At 41.2% G+C, this 22,497-nt stretch overlaps 2 protein-coding genes and 1 pseudogene across 2 annotated transcripts; all 3 read left to right on the plus strand.

The window, feature by feature from the left end:
- Positions 1 to 1,138: 1,138 nt before the first annotated feature.
- LOC123466579 lies at positions 1,139 to 2,050 on the plus strand. The gene has a single exon (XM_045166843.1). It carries the CDS (start codon positions 1,139 to 1,141, stop codon positions 2,048 to 2,050), a length of 912 nt encoding a protein of 303 aa, XP_045022778.1.
- A 4,757-nt stretch (positions 2,051 to 6,807) lies between these two features.
- Positions 6,808 to 13,840, plus strand: LOC123466580. The gene is made up of 4 exons (XM_045166844.1): positions 6,808 to 7,127; positions 7,440 to 7,662; positions 8,340 to 8,445; positions 13,500 to 13,840. The coding sequence occupies exons 1-4, from the start codon at positions 6,808 to 6,810 to the stop codon at positions 13,838 to 13,840; spliced, it is 990 nt and encodes a 329-aa protein (XP_045022779.1).
- Positions 13,841 to 14,006: 166 nt separating this feature from the next.
- Positions 14,007 to 22,217, plus strand: LOC116935686 (annotated as a pseudogene).
- The last annotated feature ends 280 nt before the right edge of the window (positions 22,218 to 22,497 follow it).

Below are 22,497 nucleotides of genomic sequence, written 5' to 3' on the forward strand. Positions count from 1 at the left end.
TCAATGAGAGACGTTCTACGAGGAGTAGCATCCCTATACGACCCGCTTGGATTTTATTCGCCGCTAACTATAAGTGGGAAGATCTTTCTACAAGATTTGCATGAAGAAAAAATTAAATTAGATAAAGTTATGTCTACAGCTAATCTCAAACGTTGGAAGGAGATCGTCCAGATCAGATCCAGATCCAGTCTCAGCCAAGACATTATTTCCCTTCATCGTCACCTGATAGAGAACTTCACGTTTTCTGCGATGCGAGCCGCCGTGCCTATGGCGCCGTTGCCTACCTTCAGCACAAAGGAAAAGTGGCATTTGTAATTGCGAAATCAAGAGTTTCCCCCCTGAAAAACGAAAAGAAGGAAGGCGAACGGGAGATATCAATTCCAGAAGCTGAATTGATGGCTGCGTTTATCGGAACTCTCATTGCCGAAACGGAACTCGCAGCGCTGGAATTGCACGAGTTCAAGACGCAGGTGTACCTCTGGAGCGATAGCCAAATCGTCCACTTTTGGATCTCCAAATCCGAAGGCCATCCTCGTCAATTTATCACCAATCGGGTGAAAAAGATCCGCGATTCAATCGACGAAGAGCCGCTACGTGGAAATATGTTCCTACAGAAGAGAACCCCGCCGATATTCTCTCTCGAGGTGGCTCCTTCTCAGACTTCCGATCATCCCTGTTGTGGAAAAAGGGGCCTAGTTGGTTGTCCGATCGAAAGCTTTGGCCAACGTGGTCCGTCAGCCAATTCAAGAAGTTCCTAACTCTTCATTTAACAGCATCATTTGCCAACAAAACAACGGAGGTTCAGCCAGAGTCCGGCATTGCAACAATTATTGATCCTACAAAGTTCAGATGGCTATCTTTGCGCCGAACAACTGCCCAGATATTTCGACTTTTGGAAAACTTACGGCTAAAAGACCCCACCAGAGAGTCGTGGAATCGCCAATCCCTCACGGCAAGGGAACTGCAAGCAGCCGAAAATGTCTGGATCCGGTATTTTCAAGAAAAATACTTCGAAAAGGAGCTTCAATACTTACAATCCGATAAGAAAGTTTGGCGGCCTTCACTAGTTTCTCAACTAGACCTTTATTTGGATGAATCCCGAATCATCAGGAGTAGAGGGCGACTTCAAAACGCTAACATGCCGGAATCGGCCAAATTTCCCATACTCATACCAAAATACTCGGTGCTGGCCAAATTGATCATCCAGTCAGTTCAAGAACACATCTTCCACTTTGGAGTCGATTCAACGATTGCACATCTTACCCAACAATATTGGATCCCGTCCATACGACCACAAGTGAAGGCAATCTGTCGAAGTTGTGTAAAGTGCCGTAAAGATTCTGGCCCGTCTTATCGACTACCCGATCCAGCTCCCATGCCGGCCGACCGAATTAAGGAGAGCTACCCCTTCGCAGTGACTGGAGTGGATTACTCGGTTATAATTCCAATTCGTGGTGCGGAGAAAGGCATGGAGGCCAATGCCTATGTATTATTGTTCACCTGCGGAGTCTCTCGCTCCATCCATCTTGAGACCGTAGAAGATATGACAGCCGCATCATTCATCGACGCTTTTAAACGGTTTATCAGCCATCATCCAATTCCTCGTATCATCTATTCCGATAATGCCACCACGTTCATCAGTGCGTCGAGCATTCTCGTCAGACTCTTCGATCAACCAGAAGTTGCCAAACAACTAGCAGATATGAAGATAACTTGGAAATACATCCCGAAACGGGCCCCGTGGTATGGAGGATGGTGGGAGAGACTTATTGCCTTGACTAAAATAGCTCTCCGCAAGATGAATGGCAGAACAAGGCTAAAATTTATTCAATTCCAAACGGTGCTTTGTCAAATCGAAGCAATTCTTAACGATCGTACCCTCACTCGAGTGCCAACTGACATTGACGGGCTGGAGCCACTGACTCCGTCTCACTTGTTGTATGGCCGTCGGCTTACAATTTTACCCTTTGACTTCGCAGCAGATGAAGAACTGCAAGACCCAAGCTATGGGATAAAAAATTCGGTTTCTAAGGCTTATCTTCGCTTTTAGAACGTATTACGTTCATTCTGGAGAACGTGGAATAACATCTATGTCCCGTCGTTCAGAGAGTACCATAAAAAAACTAAAGGACGAATGGAGCAGACAATCAGAGTAGGAGATGTGGTACAAGGTCACGCGGACTGTAAACGCTCAGAATGGAAACTTGCCATTGTTCAAAATCTGATTCGAGGAAAGGATGGACTCGTTAGAGCCGCAGAAATCAAGACAGCAAATGGCTGAACAAATCGACCAATCAACAAGCTCTATCCAATAGAAGTTGCCGAAGCACCTGAGGAGAGGAACAATCAGCCGCAGCTTATTGAACAGACCCGCACAGGAGGTTCACCACATTCACTCAACCAGCTAGCAGCAGAAAGGGAAACTCGTCTTGACTCGGTCAGATTACAACGTAAATCAGCTCAACAGGCTTCAAGAAATATCAAACACATCGCTAATCTGGACAATATTGATGAAGAGGAGTAGTTTTTTGCCGCCCGGTGTATGTCGGAAAATTTATTCCCGACCTCAGTTTGAGTACCCCTTCTTTCTTTGTTTAGGCCCAACGTCAGTCAACGTTTTTTGAAGCCCTTGGGCAACTATGGACTTGTATTTCTCAACCCCCTCTTGTTTTTTTTTGTTCCCTTCCTTTGGCTCAAGAAAAGGCTTCGCCTGGTTTTTTTATACAGATCTTTCCCTCTCAGTCTCATTACAAACGCTGTTCAAATCGGTCACTCACTCATTATCATCCCTTCATATTGTCGCGGTTATTTGAGGCCCCATGGACTAGTTGTCACGTCCGGCGCTTCTGTATCGGCTATTGACCGCAACTCTACCCGAGATGTCCGGCAGTCTTGTCAGCAGATATTTCTCCCGGTAGCTGCTGTCTACGTTAGTGCATAAATACTTGTGTGTGTCCCTTGCTGTGTCCCAGTCTAGTTGTAACTGTTTGTTAGTACTGTGTGTGTGTGAGCGCACCGACAATGAATACAATCTTAATCGCTACTTGAGTCTCAGCGTTATTCCTCGGTGCGACAATATCTCGTGTTATCTCAAACATCCGAACTCGTCTTTAGTTCGAATCAAATACAGTTGTAACGAAGGCCTACAAATATATTTACTCAACATGCCCACATTTTATTATCTTATGTTACTCACCTTTTTTCACTTATGATATCCACCTTTCTTCTTATGTTAACGTCTACAATTGCAACATATTTCCTGTTTACTTCCTTGAAACGTTGTTTGTCAATCCGGAGATGAAGTCATTGACACTTTTAACTGACCTCGATGAACACCTGCAACTGATGCGCATATGGCACAATAAATAAACAATCAGTTGATTGGTTGCTTATACGTCATAATCAATCAATTAATAAAACATCTCTTGATCGGTTGCTCGTGCCGAGTTGCGACAGGCAATCAGCGTCTGTGACCACTCCCGAAATGCGAGGTTTCGTGATGAACCCACATTTCCGACAAACAGAGTCGTTCGGCAACTTCCACAACGTTTAGACGCGGAAACTCGATCAGTGCAAATTCTTGAATTTGCTAGAGTCTTCTCACAGTTCTGAAACGCTTAGTAGTCGAATTATTGAGTGTTAATTCTGCGAGTATATTCGTGCACTTGTCTCTTTCCCTACTCTTAAACTTTGTCTCGTGCTTTTCTCCCTTTTGAACTGTCTGTTTCCCCCGCGTCCCGCTCTCGCTACCACAAGCCGCTTCGTATCGTTTTACCAACGTGCGCTCCCGTAACGCTCGCGCTACATCGGTAAGCTTCCAAATTGCCCTTATTCTGTTGGTCATTATGGTTTGGCTCGTTATTCCCTTTCTTGTCATATTGTATGTCCTTTCCCTTGTAATTCTTATGGCATTAGTCAAGTAAAATACACGTCTATCATTGTGGGTAATTCGCCTCCGAGTTCACTTAAATTCCTATTCCAAACAACATTTAATTCTTTGTAATGCTTCAACCCCCAAAAGGGATGTATTACACAGTGAAGTGCAACAGCATCTAAGTTCGTTTTTCTCTAAAGTCAATGTCGAAAGGTGTCATTTTCGACAGGCTTGGCGCCTAAACAATATGTCACATCAGTGAATAAACCTTTCTTGTTTCCTTTCTTTCTGCTGTTGCTAATTCATTAAGTAATATATATTTGCAAGTAGTTTTGAGTTTTGGCGTGAGATTTTGAGTGTTTGTGGGTATTTTTATTTTGATTATTATTTTCATTTGTTTTATTTTACACATTTTTGTTTTTGTGATATGTGAGGGAGTTTTGGCGTGCTTAAAAAAAGCAACAGCTGGTGTTGCAGTGGCTGAATTTAAGCGTCGCTACCGCTGACATCCCTGCTGGTTGTCCGACAGATAATTTTTGGCACGCATTTTGTTAAACAGCAGCCGCTGGTGTTTACAGTTGCTGACGTTATGTGTCGCAACCACTGACATCCCTGCTGATTGTGCAGTGTGGTGTGGTGTCGTTGCGAGCACCTGTTGTATGTTGCGCTGGCTGACGTTTAGCATCACTATCGTTAGACTTTGATAATCGAGGAAAATATTTAATTGGTGGTTTTGTTTTGTCACTTAATTGCTCCAGACAGAGAAAGTGAGGAAACTTTGTTTACCTGCCACCATTCGGCAACCCTTCGGTGCCAAAGAAGAACAATAGCCAGGGAAATAAAAACCGTAAAAATAAATATAACCGGGAGAAGAGAGCTTTGAAAAGAAGGAATGTAAAATGGGAGAAGGGACAGCAAGCGGTAGAACCTACCCTGGAAGAGTGGCAGGCCCACGTAGTCCTTGTGTTGGAAGAGTCGCCTGTACCATTGACTGATTTAAACGAAAGCTCTTGCAAACGCGAGAGGACCCGATATAATGAAACCGTTCAACCTTGGGGAATTATAGTGGAAAACCCCCACGTTGGAAAGCAAGTCAACCTGCTACTGCAGGTACTTCTTCCAAATCGACACGGAAAGTTGTAAAAGAGGAGTAAAATTTAGAAGAGGAGGCCGAACTAAATATAGGAGGTCCGGAATTCACTGACTTGGATACCCTGCCAGTACTTGTTTGTCCAAATTAGTCAACTTTCCTGTATGAGAGGTATTTCCAGAACGCCAAGGCAGAGCAACGTCACCGGGAGAAAAGGCTAGAAGGAGAGCGAAGAAGATTCCTTGAGTGGAGGAATGGAGGAGCATCTTAGCATCGAAACCTGATCTGCCCTCAACCACGATATTCAGCTGAACGTTTCATTCGTCGACCCGAGGTTCGTAGAGAAAGGGAAATGGTGCGAAGATCTTCCTGGTACAATAGGCTGTACCACTTTTTTGGTGAAAAGAACATAAAATTAAGTCAACACTGCGTGCATTCATGTCTCTGAACCCGTTTAAGTGTATAAAAGGAATAGTAATAAATGTGTTAGTGCAAAGAGTAACGACTCATACTCGTTACGCTGTGGGTGTGCCGGAGGAAGTAATTGTTACAATCCAGCTACAAATGCCAATCAATAAGACTTGATCGATGCGCTTGTGACTCTTACTACTCAGATGGCAGCCCAGAATGGTGCCAAACCGGATTATTGGCGAGCAGCGAATGATATTCCCATCTTTTCCGGTACCCCAGCAGAAGACTTGGACGATTGTATCGCAGACATTGGCTGGATTGTGCTGGTGGAAGGATGGAATGGAGATTATAAGCAAAGAGTGGCTATTTCAGAGTCGGGGGGGGGGATTACAAAGAATTGGCAGGACCTGACTGGCCACTGTTTGGTTGAAGGGGAGTACTTGGTCGAAAGGTTTGAAACTACTTTCCGTCCGCATTTAACATTGGTAGAATTGGGAGTGAAAGTCGATTAAAAGGGATAAATACCGGGAGAGTCTGGTACACAGAACGCTTTGGAGAAAACCAAGCTCTGTCGACTGTGTCCTCAAACGTTAATGGAGCCTCAAATCGTTTTTTATCGAATACGTGGCATTCAGCTGCTAGAAAAACCGACGGCCCTGATGAGTAAACCGCCAGGAACTGTAGCTGATTTTATCGATACCAGTGTCTGGAACAGCTCGGGGAGCCCGTGACGTGACTTTACTGGTGGAACACCAGCTACTTATGCCATAGAGAAGGAACTACTGACAAAAACATTGTCCCAATTGCCAGGACAGCCTAGTCATACCGTGCCGCCCAACTGGAGTCCTACGAGGAAATCTGGATACCCTTCTGGATTTGTACCGGCTCCCCCGTGGGGGACCTCTTGTGCTGCCAGTCATCTGCCAACGTTATAGAACAGTGGGCCTCAGCCTTCTGGTGGAGCAGTACGTGATGGCGTATATAGGGGTTGCTACACGTATATACGTGTTGGAGTACACAACTAAGGGTTGCTATAACTGTAATCAACGGGTCATAGCGCTTGAGACTGCCCGATCCCTACGAAACAGACCTGTTCCAGATTTGGCCAACCCTGTCACCTCTCGAGTGATTGCGGCATGACTACTCAGCCAGAAAACTGATTGGTCGGTCCGATGGAGTCGGGACGTTAGTAGGATCCATTGGACAATGTAAAAAAAGCATTAGTTATACGGAGTGACTACCAAAGGTGAAGGAACAAATATTTAATGAAGACTGAGAAGGAAAAACAGAAGCTTCAGTCGACAGTGGGGCCGACTAAAGCCCGTCGTGGTATTTGGAAGTAACTTTGCAGAGCCCCAAGAGCACTTTAGCGGCAATTAAGAGATCTAAATTGTCCTTAAATATCGCTAAATTTCGATTCGCGGTGGCAGAGATGGTAATTTTGGGTAACGTTATCATTCAAGAAGATCTCTACTCCGATCCAGAGAAACAACAGGTGATACGAGAATTTCCACGCCACATGAAAGTCAGCCAATTGCAAAGTTTTTTGGGTTTTGCAACCTATTACGTCCGATTCATCAAGAATTTTGCAACCCTAGCGCAACCCCTTCATTCATTTCTCAAGACATCACATGTTTGGGGAAGAGAAAGTTGGGCAGATTCTACCGAGGCATCGTTCCAGCAGCTTAAAAACATGTTGGCTTCGACCCCCGTTTCCGGACGATTGGAAGTGTTAACTCCGGACGGATGCAAGTAAGGAGGGTATCGGCGCCGATCTTCTTTAAACTAAGGACGAAAAGGAGGAAACAGTAGCATTTATCAGTCGGCGGCTCAACCCCCACGAATTCAACTATGACAGCAATGAACTTGACTGCCTTGCGGTCTTCTGTGCATTGCAGAAGCCTCGCCACTACGTTCATGGAAGGCCGGGTGAACTAACGGTCGTTACAGAGAATTCAGCAGTGGCATGGATGAAGAAGAAGACCCAAGTGGGAAACAAACCTCCGGCAGTCGATGGGTAGAGATTATCGCTGAATATGGGGCTGTCTTTAAAAATCGTCGTAGGACTTGTAATCAGATCGCGGATGAACTATCCAGAAATCCAGTAGAACGAGAAGACAAAGGAAACGACGGAGGACTTTTAGCATGCGCCATTACACACAAGATCCCTGGCGAAGAAGACATCCGCATACGTCAATGGACAGACGAAGAGTTGCGACCAATCATACATCAGCTAGTGGCAACCGAAGTCACAGAAAAAGGGGAGCAACCTACTGAACTATATGCGGTGAAAAATGGCGTTCTATACAAGAAGAGAGAGAGGGGGATTCTGAGGGAAATTTTTCCAAATGAGGGGTTTGAGGTTACTGAAAGAGAGGCCACCGACAGGCCATCGCAACCAAATGTATATGCAACATTTCCCAGACGGTTGAAGCGGAGTTAAAACCCACCAAGGTGGCAAAAGGACTGTCCATGATTTCTTGATGGAAGATCAAGAGTACGAGTCCCTTATGTAACGTTGCTCGAGTATGTTAACGTTTTAATATTGATTCGATTGCATACTGTATGTTTATATCCAAAGATAGTTATTTGTTTAAAGTTTTGCCAAAATATGTGTTGTTCTGTGTGGGTTTTTCCGCAATATGAATTGTCCTGTGCGAGTTTTTATAGTTTTGTTTGATTGTAACCACGATATGAGATGTCCTGTGATTAGTTTTGTCGCAATATTTGTAGTGTTGTCTGGGTTCTGTCGAGAAAAATATTTGAAATGCAGTTAAGTCGGGGTGACAATAGGTATCATCCATAGTGTCGCTCGAAGACGATCGAATGTTGTCAGGAAAGACCGAATGTGGTGATACCAACACTTTGCTTGCAGCATCATTCTGTGTTTTAAATAGTCTGAGAGCCCATTCCCTTTTCCACCCTTTAAACAGCAAATATTTCATTGTTTCTGTTTTTGGACAGGTTTCTCAAAATCTTGGGACTGCAGTCATTTTGGGTTTGGCATTGTTGACAGCATGGAGTTCATGCTGCCTTGTTCACAGCAGCGTGGACTGTTTTCTAACACTGGGTGAGAACACTTCCTTTTGTATCCATGCAAGAACCATTTAAATGTTTCCGAATATGTGAATGAATATTTCAATCAAACAACAATCTTTTTTAATGCAGTCTTTCTGTGTCAGACATTGACAGCAGAATTGACTATTTTCTAGTATGAGAGACCGTTCCCTTTTGAAGCCCTCAAACAACAACCATTTCATGGTGTTTTTGACAGCTCAATTGACGGTGTTTCAACACTCTGAGATACCGTTTCCTTTTGCATCAAGAAAACATTTTATTAATTTTTCCTGAATTTTAAATGGTATCTCAACATTTTGGAACTTCAGTCTTTTTGATGGTGATATTCGTGAGAGCACCATGAATTACATTTCAATATTTTATGAGGCCGTTCCTTTTTGCATCAATCAAATTACCATTTAATTTTCTCTGAATTAGGAACGGTATCTCAAAACTTTGAAACCACGGTCAATAATTGCTTGTTAAATTCTTGACAGCAGCGTTGACTGTGTTCCAGATTTTGGAAGACCGGTCCCTTTTGCATCCTTCACATCACATCCATTTCATTGTTTCTTAAATGGAACAGTTTCTCTAAAACTTTGAACACAGTCTTTTTATGGTTGACATTCGTGACACCAGCATTGACTGCTGTCAACGTTTAGATAGATTGTCCCCTTTTGCATCTCTCTTTTAATCATTTTATTTTTTCTTAATATTTAATGGTTTCTCAAAACCTAGAAATACAGCCTTTTTGTGGTCGAGTTTATTTTGTAGCTGTGCCTGCGTTTCACAAATTGAGAAACCATTCCCTTTTCATCCATCAAACAACATTCTTTGTGTGTGTGTGTGTGTGACATTGACAACTAAATTGATTGCATTCCTACATTTTAAGAGGCAGTTCCTTTAAGCATCCTTCAAACAACAATTTTACAGAAGATGTGTCCCATGTATCACCGAGGACATTTGAAATCAGTATTTTTTTATTGGAACCTCATACAAATAGGTTAAACTAATTTTACTTACCACAACTTTTACTGTGCTTCAAAATTTTGAGAGACCGTTCTCCTTTGCCCCAATCAACCAACAGCTATTCCATTGTTTCTGAATTTGGAATGGTTTCTCAAAATCCTGGAACACAGTCACCTTCTTTGTGACATTCCAGAGAACAACATTAACTACATTCCAACATTTTAAGAGACTGTTTTTTTAACTTGAAACAACCGTTTCATTGTTTCTGAAATGGACAGGATTTCCAAAAGCTTGGGACTGCAGTCATTTTATGTCTGACATTCTTGACAACAGCAGGACTGCATTCCAACTTTATCACAGGCAGTTCCCTATTGCATACTTTAAAAAACTATTTTGTAGAATAGATGTCATGCTTTAAGTAGTCAAGCTGTCAAAGTATCAGGTATGTAGCAGCAGTAAACAAGTAATACGTTAAGCTGAAAGGTCTTAGTTGTCAACACGTTTTTCAACAGGGTCTCTATTCCAGCGAGTAAAACCATTTAGCATCTTGATTTTATTTGATCAATTTTTACAGTGATGTTTCAGGTGACTGTTACGCTGCCGACCTCAATTGAAATGTGACGGTTTGGAAAGGTGATATGCTAAATTTAGATAAATATTATGCAGAGCCAAAACTTTTGCAATTTCATCAGAGGAGTGCTGAATCCACGATAAGATCATGATACCTAATAAAATGTTGCCATTTCCTTCATCGATTTGATGGCCTGGTTCTCGTGATATTTTTTATATCACAGCAATATCCACATTTTTTTTTTTTTTGTTCTTCAATATTTTTCTTCTCCTTGATTTGTCTTAATTTATGTTCAATTTCTCTGCTCTCATGATCAATTTTCTTTTTTTTTCATACCATTCTTTTTCGTTTGATTTTCCACTTTTTCGTACCCATGAGTCTCAGCGTCCACTGGCGTGGTTTCCTCCAGCGGTAGCTCCCCATTGGGAACTCGTGTCCCGCACTTCCAGGTACTTATTCGCTCCAACTCAGAATCCCGATGGGCATTCAGTTCAGGTCCGGGTATACCTTGTAGGAGTCGGGTTCACTCGTCCCATTGTGAAGAAGTCCCATTGGAGGGCGCCCGCATCCAGCGGCTGGAGTCATTGGGAACCGCGTAAGTAGAAAGATATCGTGTCAACTGCCTTCGATATCACTAAGGTGAAGCTCTCCCTCAGTCGCTCCTCCTGGACCGCGACGAGCCGAATTAGACCCGCCACCGGTGGCGGACCTGATTTTCCTCTACATTTCTTATTTACATTTTACTTCCATCTTCATCTTTACTGGCTTCACTTATTTCTTCCCCTGTAGTTTTCTGTTCTCTCTTACTTTTCTCTTCATGCTCACCAGCCTACTTCTTCCTCTACATTTCTCATTCCTTTCTTCATTGCACCTTCCTAAACTTGCCTTTTTTTATCTTCCTCATCCTCCATGATTGTCTAAAAAAAAACAGAAGCTACGGCTCCTTCGTCATCAAACAGTGGTATTTCAGACCAATTTTGGTCTATGTTATCATAGTCTGACCACAAGCTTCAGCTGGTGGAGATGCAGGGAACCATTCTTTCTATTGAAAAACCTAGCTCTTGTGAGTTTGCTGATGCTGGTGATTGAATGTTCAAACTTTTACCGGTGTTGTCTAAAGAAATTGGAATACAACGTGCCTAGAGATAATGTTTGCAATATTTTACTTTAAAAAATAACGAGTAGCATGGCTCAACTAATTGCAGTCCCTTGCTTCTTTTTCAACACCACTTGATCTAACTAAACATGGCCGGTAGATGGCGTTGCTAAGCAAAGCAACTGACAAACTATATAACAAATTACTATGCTTAACATTTCAACATGCTCATAAAATCGAATAGATTTCTAACAGAATTTTCCAATGTTACCTCTATGGTTTCCACTGGACAAAACAAATAATTAGAAAACAAAACATTACTTGTACTGAAAGTAAGTATTTGTATTTATTGTAGGTATATATAATATGTATAAGTTAAAATTGGTATTTATTGTACATATATATAATATTTATGTTATAATGAACGAAAGTTAAAATGACGAGATATTAAACTGATTGTGGCCAACATTTGATAATTAAAGAATAAAAATATACAAATGTAATGCTGTGTTACTAAAATTTCAAAAATTTATTGCGTTCTAAGATTATGAGAGACAGTGATCGGCCGAATCAGTTTTGGTTCTAATGAAAATTTTTGTTCGAATCCAGGATTTAAGCCAATTTTGCTTGATTTCCGATTTTTTCATTTGAATTTATTTCTGATTTTGTTTTTATCCCTTCAGTTTAATTTATTCCAATCAGTGGTTCTCTAAATAAGAACAAATTTTAAATTTTTTTTCTGCAATCTCACACATCTTGATAAACTAGACGATTTTTAAATTGTATTGGCTCCCCACTGACGGAGTAAAGACGTAAGAGGTATTCATGGTACACACTATCTTTGGACCTTTGTTATGTTTTCTGGTATTTTTTTTTTTTTTTTATTTTTTTTTTTTTGTGTAGATCCAGCTGTGTAAAGGAGAATGACAGGAACCGGTGGCCAAGTCGCAGCGGTTACCGGTCAGATGGTAGGTCGGGTGTTCTCCTATAACTGCGGCTGCAGTGCAGATCTGGTGGGTGGTGCGCCCCGGGAGAGTCGAGTAGGCCCGTGCCCCCCAACATCGTCGGTTGGTCACCTGGTGCAGCTGGACCTTCCCCTTCCCGGTCGGATGGCAGGTTGGTTGATCTCCTGTAACTGCGGCTGCAGTGCAGATCTGGTGGGTGGTGCGCCCCGGAAGAGTCGAGTAGGCCCGTGCCCCTTAACGTCGTCGGTTGGTCACCTGGTGCAGCTGGATCTTCCCTGGTTGACGTATGGCACCTTTCCCCTCTTATGTGTTCTCTAGCTATCCTAAGCGAGCCTTGGATGGCAAGGAGCCTCGTGTCCCGACGGACTTTGTTCCATCCCACAGCTCCAATGCCCACAGCCCTTGCTATAAGATCGTTGGATGGTAGCCATGCACCAAGGGATCCCACTACGAATGGCATGGTGTTCCCTAGGTGGGTATATTTCGTCACTTTTCTTTCGTGGGCCAGCTGCAGGTTGGATGGTTCATCGAAAGGGACAGTGATATCAATTATGAGGGCGCCATCATCTGTATCCACCACAAGGTCCGGGCGGAGGGAACTGTTACCATAGGCGCGGTTCTTGCGGGTGGTATGTCCCGCCTTATTGATAGCCTCTTGAAGCCGATCCAGGATCGCATCGTGCCTGCTTGTCATTCTGCCCATATTGTTGACACACGCATTTAGTACATGGGTCGTGGTTTCCATCGGCTGGCCACATCGCCGACACGACTTGTCAGGTGGCTGATAACCCGGGGCGCCATGGAGGGGGAGTTTAATTTCTTCAGTTTAATTTATTCCAATCAGTGATTCTCTAAATAAGAACTAATTTTAAATTTTTTTTCTGCAATCTCACACATCTTGATAAACTAGACGATTTCTTGGTAACCGATTCATTAAAACATTGCAAAGCAAATTTTTTGAGGACAGTGATCGGCCGGATAAATATGAAAAGTGATTGGAATAAAAAAATAAGAGAATAACACAATCAAAGAATGAAAGAATAAAAAATTAGAATAATTCAATGATTTTTTATTCAGAATCAAGAAACAAGAATCGGAAGCAAAATCTAAAATTAAAATCAGAATTAATAGTTATAAAATCCAAAGAAAACAAATGGTGAGAACAAATGGTGAGAAAAGAACAAATGGTGAGCTGACAGCAAAGAGAAATATCCCCGCCCATTCCTGTCCGGGGGTGAAGATTCATTCAAAACCACTCCAAACTCTTCAGAACCATTCCCCACAAAACAACCAATGTTCGATCCAATGACATATCCACTACTCTTCCCCTACGGTGAAGATGGATGGTATGTAAACATGCCCTATAAAAGTATGGTGCAAAAGAGAGGAAGCAGAAGAGTGGGCAATTGATGTGAATGAAGAGAAAAAGATAAATCTCCCAAGGCTTAACGAGATACTGCGACTAGAAAATCTACCAGTAGAAGGCTTAGCTGGTGAGGATGAGCCGCTGGAACAACCAAAACCAGAATCAGAGGAGCAAATTAATGACGACGAAAACGATTCACAGCGATTGAATCGTGGAGAAGGACGTCGGAAGAGGAACGCAGTGCGAATTTTACAGCTTTCTCATGTCGATTTGGGATTACTTTATCAATGTATTCGCTGGCAGACCATTCACACAGCAATGATGGTAGATTGTTACGTCAAGATTGAAGCCAACCGCGTCAACTACATCCGCGAACATCAGACGGAACTTCACGTTGCTCAATACAACGGTCTATTTGCCAATCAGCAAATATCTGGCTGAGAGAGAAAACTTAACAATCGGATCGTTTCACGTCCTCCTTTCGAGTTTTATCGGAAGCTCGAGAGTGATGAAGCAAGTGTTCCAAGTTGCAATGGCCATCTGCGGAATATTCGGCTAACCTGTATTCTTCCTGGCATTCAACTGCAACCCCAAGTGGAGAGAAATCATGACCAACATTCTCAGCCATTTGTCGGCATCAAATTTGTCAACGAAATTGAAAAGCCCCAGGTCCAGGGATTTGCGATTGCACGCATACAAGCCATTTAATTTCAGAAACGCGAGTTGCCCAACTGTCTTTGGCTTTGAAGACTATGACGCCCCTGCTAAACTGGGACATGTGGATCTACCCACATGCACAGAAATTCCGTTTAAAACAACGCATCCAAGACTGAATAAGATCATCATTATCCACATGATTCCCGGTCCATGTGGGTTATTCAACAAACAGTCACCTTGCATGGATGGTGACAAGTGCTCAAAGTTCCTTACAACCCTTAAATATCTCACAAGTTTGATTCCCACATAAATCTTGAATACTGCGCTTCTATCGTCAGCATCAAGTACGTATACAAAGGATAAAACTGCTTTAAAATGAATCAAAAATTGGGAACATATCCGCTCAAAGAAGGCGAAGTACCGAGGGTATAGTGGGACGAAATCACTTACCAACTTCATGCACGGTATGTCAGCACGCCAGAAGCCTGTTGGCGAGTTTCCCCTTTCCAACCGTTCCTATTCCAACTATCGCCTGGCCGTCCATTTACCCCGAGAACAGCCTTTTTTTCAACCGGGAATCAAAATGGAAACCGCTATCAATGCCACCTCGAGAGATACCAATCTGACTGCTTATTTCAAGTTAAATCGGGTCGACGAAGACGCAAGTTCTTCGACGCAATATTTCTATAGAGAAAAATCTCACCATTACGTTTTCATCAAGAGAACTAATTCATGGAAACCTCGAGTAAAAATGTAAAAGATCATCGTTCGCCTATACACCGTTTCTTTTTCATCAACGTTAAAAGGGCAACGAACTTTGAAGATTTGTGGACGTCGACAAGGTTGTCCATTCCACTTTCAAAGCGGCACCAATAGCAATGAAATTGCTGAAAGATTACAACGCTTGGGCATAGAGCCATGAGAGAAGTGGCAGCATTCCCAAACACCTCTTCAACTGAGGCAGCTCTTTGTCAATATTTGTCTCTTCTACAATCCCTCCGAGGTTCTGCATCTCTGTGAAGCTACGTCTCCACAATCAGACGATGGAAGATCTCACCTAGCCTAACCCTGATATCCATCTGATAAACCAACTGGCCGAAGCCCAGATGGAAGAAAACAGCGAAAACTGTCAAAGAGAAAAGAGACTGATTGGTGAAATGAGGCTGGCCGGCATGGTTGCTGGCAACGATCTGAACAACTTACATTCGCAGCAATATTTCCTTGATGGTCCTGGAGGAACGAGAAAGACATTTCTCTACAACACCCTAATATAAGTCCTCGAAGGCCAAGAAAAATAAGTCATTGCAATGGCTTCCACGGGGATCGCGTCAATTTTGTTACTGGACGGGACAAAACTTACCATTCACACTTCAAGATTTATCCTCCAAAAACAGAGACGATAAGATCGAAGATCAAAGAAGTTAGCAACAATGCGCAAATGATCAAGAACGTTAGTCTCGTCATTTTTGACGAACCAACTACGATCTCGAAACGATCAATCTTCTCTTCCAAAAAGTCGTGAAGAGTCACGTCGATCCCTACGCTCCCATAAACCATAAAGAGGAAAAAAATTCCGCCTCGGTCTTCGGACTTAATAAAGCACGGGCATGGCCCTGGGGGCAGTTTCCAAGTGAGCTCAACCATGAGTTTGGTTTTTAAGTTTATAACCAACTCATTTAAACCGCCTTTGGTCTACGTTTTCACCCCGCATCACCACTTACAAGAGCAACGCCTCACCACAAACAATTGACACTATAACTGTTCCGAACGCTCACTTGCAGTGGAGTCGTTGGAATAGAGATAAGGGATGGAGTGGATGATAAATGAATGAAATTAGGACGTGAGGGATTTAATTTAATTTATTTCTTGGTTACGTTGGACAGGGAAAACTGACCATTAGCATTTGAAAGAGAATGGAGACTGTGTTTAATTGGTTACAAAATACGGGAAGGTAGAAAAAATGTACTTGTCTACGACTTAAAAATTACACTGAACTAAAAGCAAAAAAAAAATTCTTCTCGTAAACGTAGCAATGCCTTTGCCCCCCACAACCCTGCCCGTGAGGGCAGCACTATAAGTGACAATAACTTTTGTGCAATCATCAAGACCCACCAAAAAGCCGTCCATTCATTTACTCTCCATCTTGTCTCTTGTTACATTTGGAACGTAAGCAAGTTTGTGACAAACAAATTCGGCTATGCGAAAGGTCCGGATATCTTTTGTTTATGATTTCAAATGGCGTGATCTTGCCTTTGTCAGGTGGAATTCTGTTCCGAATATAAACCGCGTAAGAAGCAGCTTCATCCCACAACCAGAGTGGTTCATTACTTGAAAACAAAATGCATCTCACACTTTCCATGACTGTATGGTATGCTCTCTCTGCCCTTCCATTTTGCTCAGGAGTGCAACACAGATTGTTATGCTGAATTTCCATTTTCAGTGTCAATTTGGTTGTGTTACCATTCTTGAACTCAGTTCCATTATCAGTTGTCAGAACCTGAATGGATTAACCGGTTTAATTACGGGGCATTTGTCTTCATGAAATTGATCACGGTCCAACAACTGCACTCGCCTTTAAAGATAACAAAATAACCTGACCTCTCAGCCAAGTGAATGATATCGGTAAACAGACGTCACTCTTGAATCTTCCACCGATCTGTTTAGCCCTAGGTGTTTAAGAAGTTTTAAATGGTAACTTGTGTATTTTATCTTTAGCGCAGACTCAAAATTCTAATGGTTCACTTACCAAGTACAGTCCTTCAAGAATTTTCATCGTAAACATTCTTACGAGAATTGGCATGACCCAATCGTCGGTGCCAGGTAACGAGAGATATCACCTTTTGCGCTGAATTACCAAGTCTTCTACATCCTGTGATCTGATGTCCAAGTAATACATTGTTTCTGTTGCTCATTCTCCTCAAAATTACGAGTTGTTCGTCGTCGCAGAAGAAACATTTGTTTCCGAAAAATATATATTCCATTCCGTTTTCAGTCGCGGTTCCAAGTGAGAATAGGAACCCTAGAATCGCAAGTAAACGTGGATCAGAGGAGGTATCTCGATTTGGACCACGATGATGAAACCGCCGGATACATTGTTACTAAAACCTATCGAATTTGCCACAAGAATTGACCCGTTTTCAGGTAAACCCCCCTAAAATCGACCTAATTTTTTAATCGTCCCTTAATTCACTAAATGCCGGTGCAACACCTGGACCCACTTTAGGAAGTGATTACCTCCCAATGTCCTGCCCGGAACAATGTCGTCCTTGGGGGGATAAACCTGCAATGCAGTAGTAACCGCTGCTACGATAGCCTTAGAGTGGAGAAGCTCCCCTCGTTCTGCACAAAAGATAGAAAATTGAAGGAAAGCTGAGGCTTGTAAAAGGAGGTACATAAACTAAGTCAAAAAGAAGGCATGGAGGACCTATCTCACAAATCTTGACTCACACGGAGATCCGTTAAAGATGTAGAATTTCGTAAAAAGAATGTTAGAAAAATGGATTGGAAGCAACTAGACAAGGCTATAGCTAGATATCAAGACGGGAGAGATTAACAGTTAGAACAACATAAAGCCAACCTGTTTTGGGAAATTTTCAGCAGAAATTTCTCCACGACAATCCCTAATAACGAGACATACAAAGCAGTTATCTCTTCTAGCATAGCATCACCCAACCCAGACACAATTTGTACTGTCATCACAGTTGAATTAGACCAATTTTCTGAGGCCTGCGCACAACAGGATGTAGCTGAAGTTATCTCAAGACAACAGACTTTACTTTTGCCACTTAATATGGTCTTCAAGCATGCGTAAGTGACAGAGCAATAGGAAAACGCAATAGTGGCTCCGCTCCTCAAACCAGGAAAAATTGCTAATGGTCTGGTCCCCTAGCACCCAGTATCAACCAGTATCACTTTCTTCGGGTGCCTGTAAACTGTTCGAGAGTTTTAGCCTCGCAAATAGACTGTTTCGTGGAATCTGGGGATTCTGCACAACTCCCAAGCTGGTTTCAGAAGACGGAGAAACACTACGGACTATATTGTCCAGCTCTGGATCTCTCCAAAGCATATGATTGCGTCTGAAATCCAAGGTATCACTTCAAACTATCTAAAATTAATCTCGAATATTATTAGGATCATTTCTCATCAGGCAGAGAGCTGAGTGTTATAATTGACAGACATCTATTGTAATTCCACCCGATCAAAATGGGAGAGCCTCAAGGGTCAGTACTGAGCACGCTACTCATCAATATTATGCTGTACGACTTCATGACCCCCTCTCCTCCATCAACAGGAAAACATCCGTACACGGACGATATCACCGTGAACGTCAGGGTCAAATTCTCGTCTCACGCTGAAGTTTTCCTGCACCATTTTTGGAAAACATCAGACTTTGGGGACTAAAATGGAAATATAACTCTCCGGAGTTACGTTTGACTATAAATTTCACTGGCATTAACATATATTAGATGTCGTAGCAGACTGCAACCGCAAAAATAAACTATTTTCAATCTTTTCCAAAGCTCTATAGGGTCCCTGATCAAAACCCTCACGACCCTTTACAACCGTCTAGTGCAGAGCAAGAAAGACTAAGCTGTTATTACCTGTGACGCGTTTAACTGCAAGCAAATCTGTAATCGAGGAAACGAGCATTCATCTAAAATAATTCCTACGACTGAAGCTGGCTAAACAACAAATGATTTGCTAAAGCTCAGCCACAACCCAAACAGTTCAATGCATGCGTCGGTCATTCAGCCTTTCCACTCCATTAAGGGCTGGTCAATGTCAAAGACATCTTGTGTTGTCCATGATTTAAGGACGCTTCAACATCTCGAATTCAACTATTTACTACTGATCCGGACGATCATGATGTAACATGGATGATCCGGTAACTTGTGTTCAATATACTTCAATATACTTGTATTCAATGTGAATACACTGTTATACCATGAGATTTTACTTCTATATGTATACTGCATCAAATATACCTGTATTCAATGTGAATACACTGTTATACCATGAGTTTTTACTTCTATATGTAAGCAGCATCAAATATACTTGTATTCAATGTGAATACACTGTTATACCATGAGTTTTTACTTCTATATGTAAACAGCATCAAATATACTTGTATTCAATGTGAATACACTGTTATACCATGAGCTTTTACTTCTATATGTAAACAGCATTAAATATACTTGTATTCAATGTGAATACAATGTTATACCATGAGTTTTTACTTCTATATGTAAACTGCATGGAATATACTTGTATTGAATGTGAATACACTGTTATACCATAAGTTTTTACTTCTATATGTAAACTGCATGGAATATACTTATATTCAACGTGAATACACTGTTATACCATGAGTTTTTACTTCTATATGTATACTGCATCAAATATACTTGTATTCAATGTGAAAACACTGTGATACCACGAGTTTTTACTTCTATATGTAAACATCATCAAATATACTTGTATTCAATGTGAATACACTGTTATACCATGAGTTTTTACTTCTATATGTATACTGCATCAAATATACTTGTATTCAATGTGAATACACTGTTATACCATGAGGTGATACCGGATGATCCGTCCGACAAGTAGTCACCCGTTCCCACTCAGAACCCTCCAATCTGCAACACCGGATGGTTACCTATGACAAAAAGATAAACTATATTGAGCCGCAGCCTTGTCAGTAGTAATTTCCAGCCTCATGCCGCGTCGCTACCGCCAATAGCAACATTGGTGTACACGAATGAATCATTATATCAAGGAGCGAAAGGACATCGCCTGCTTTGCATGTCTTTAATCTGAAAATTTCCCGATCCTTACTGGTATAAAAAGGATCTAGTGTATTCTTAGCAGAGCTAGTTGGCATTAAACAATCAATAAACCAATGTTTGAATTGGAAACGTGGCCTGTCTAATGGGCGTGCTAGTTTCACATAAATTAGACACAGCTTTCGTGTGTACAAATTACGTCCATTAGATGATCAATTTAAATATTTTTTATTTAAAAAATCCTTTTTGTGGCGTTGTCTTACTTTTATAATAAATATCATATGGCAAATTGAAAAGGCTTTTGATATTTCCCTTCTATTTGTTTTTGCAACCATTAAATAAATAACATTATAATATTTCCACTGAATGCTCATCGATGTTGTAGCACTTGCTAGATATGGATGTAAGTGGATATTGGTGTTGACAGTAATGCCTGTTTCACCGATTCCAACTTCAACTGCGAGTAAATTTTTATTGCCAAAAATGGAACAGAAATGAATGCTTGTTAATACACAATGTTAATATTCTACTAAATTATTCTTACCATTCAGTTCATTCCTCAAAGATGGTGTAGCAATTGCTAGAGATTGAGGAAAGTGCTCAACGCTGGTGTTGGGAGTGAGGCCAGTTGCCTCATGATGAGTTTCAAAATTATCTGTGAGTAAATTTTGACTCCCTATAATTAAAGAGATAAAGAAAATAAGTATTACAGCATAGTTCAGATATGAAATGCCATTCTTTATTACGAACACATAATATTGTGTAGCATAATATAGCCTACTATTTTCTTTTTCTTTTAATGATCGAAATTACTTAAAAAGTAATTCATCAATATATTCTTTTCTGTATGGTGTTTTACGTCTCAGTGTTTGACGGTATCCTACTTGTGTTTTCATAGTCCGAACAGTACCACCATCTCCTTTGCAATAAGCCATTGTTACTCCAGACAGCGTAGAAAATTCGATGGACAGTTTTTCGTCTGGTCGGAAAAAAGAGATGAAGGAGCGAAATGCCATCAACATTGTGGCAGCTCTAACCGAGAATAGTCTTAAGTCTTTATTTACACGAATTTTTGTTCTTATTATTAATGAATTATCCTAACTTGTTTTAAATTTCAGATATTTAATAGATAATTTTTTTTTTTTACTAAATGGAATGTACAGCTTAAAATATTAGCTTCTTAGTTTCACCGCCGTCACTTGTTTGCGTCTGAACCCGGTAGCAGACAATTGTTTTAAAGTAGTCGCGTGTTCATTTTCGGTCGTAGATTTGCTCTTAATCTTCTTAATTCTTGAACTGGTTATTCTTATCCGCACAATTTTTTGAACGATAGATTCTCTAATTAATGTAAGTAATTTTTATGATATGCCTTTTTTATGACTTAAATCTGCAGTCATATATTCCTTTATATTTATCAATACTGGTCTTACTTTTGTTAGAGGGCAAGTTTCACCTTGTAGACTTAATCGTGAATGTCACGGTTCTCAACAAGAAGGAGAAACAAATACAAGTCGCAGTTGTAACAGATATTTGGGTGTCAGATGGGTTCTGCTACTACTCTAATTCCAAGAATGCTCTGCCTTTGGTCATGAAAAGAGCACCCGTTACAAAAACTTGGACCAAGTATCAAGCAACCATCAAATTAACCTGTGGTAACTAAACTTCTCACATTAAGTTTCTTAATATGAATAAAATAATATTTGTTAACATCTCAGAGACGTACACAGAAGCTAGGGCCAAGTTGGCTGAAACAAAATCTGACTTCGACACTCAGGTTTCACAAGATGATGAGGCATCGGCTGTGAATAAGGAGGGTAGACCCAAACGTAAAAGAAGACCTACTAATAAAAACTTTTTTACGGATGATTCGGAAGATGTAGAGAGTAGTGATTGTGATTTGGAGGAACATGACAACGAAGAAGTTGAAAAGGAACCTGCTGTCCCAGCTGGCTTGTGTGCTGTTAAAGGTAAGGCTTGATGTATTCATCGTCAATGTTCCTTTTCTCATTTAGATAAATCTGCAACATGTTATGTACCGCCACTATTGTCTACAGTACCTTCTAAACAGGGTTTCACTTTTCCACCTGTTGTCAACGATATGACAATCAGCCAACCAATAGCTGTATTAGTTAATCATTTTGACTATCCAACAACCACTACTCCAGCTCGTCAGCCGTATTTTACTCAAGAATATTTGGGTAGTGGAGACATTTCTATGCACAACCAGCCACCAGCAAGTAGTTATCATCGCGAAAATTTGAGTTGATTCTCATCTACCTTGCGTGCTATCCACCAAACATGTATCAACACAGCTTAAATCTGGAATTTTCTTATACTTCTTGCTATTTATTTGTAACTGAAAAATACCAAGGCTATTAAATTAAATTCTTGGCATTCTTTATTTCAATTTCAATGAATTTTGAATGTACAAATTTTGTCTAAAATGGATTTAGGGGAGGCAGTCCAAAACATAGACAAACAGCGTCTCAGCTACTTACGGATTTTATGCTTACGACATCCACTGTGGTAAGGGTTGAGATTCAAATACGTCCACATTTTGTCAATTTGGATATCCTATAAACGTAAGATTTTGACGTAGAAACATATGACATTAAGACGGATATTCCACGTACGATGGATGACCATAGTGGATAT

The sequence above is a fragment of the Daphnia magna genome, unplaced genomic scaffold (genome assembly GCF_020631705.1).
Source record: "Daphnia magna isolate NIES unplaced genomic scaffold, ASM2063170v1.1 Dm_contigs103, whole genome shotgun sequence".
Lineage (NCBI taxonomy): Eukaryota > Metazoa > Arthropoda > Branchiopoda > Diplostraca > Daphniidae > Daphnia > Daphnia magna.

Bases quoted from the DNA above. Each gene is read 5' to 3' on its own strand.
- LOC123466579 (XM_045166843.1), top strand. From the start codon at position 1,139: ATGCCGGAATCGGCCAAATTTCCCATACTCATACCAAAATACTCGGTG.
- LOC123466580 (XM_045166844.1), top strand. From the start codon at position 6,808: ATGGTAATTTTGGGTAACGTTATCATTCAAGAAGATCTCTACTCCGAT. The intron at 7,128-7,439 runs GTAAGGAGGGTA...AAATCGTCGTAG, and splicing joins TTAACTCCGGACGGATGCAA to GACTTGTAATCAGATCGCGG. The intron at 7,663-8,339 runs GTGAAAAATGGC...GTTTTTGGACAG, and splicing joins AACCTACTGAACTATATGCG to GTTTCTCAAAATCTTGGGAC.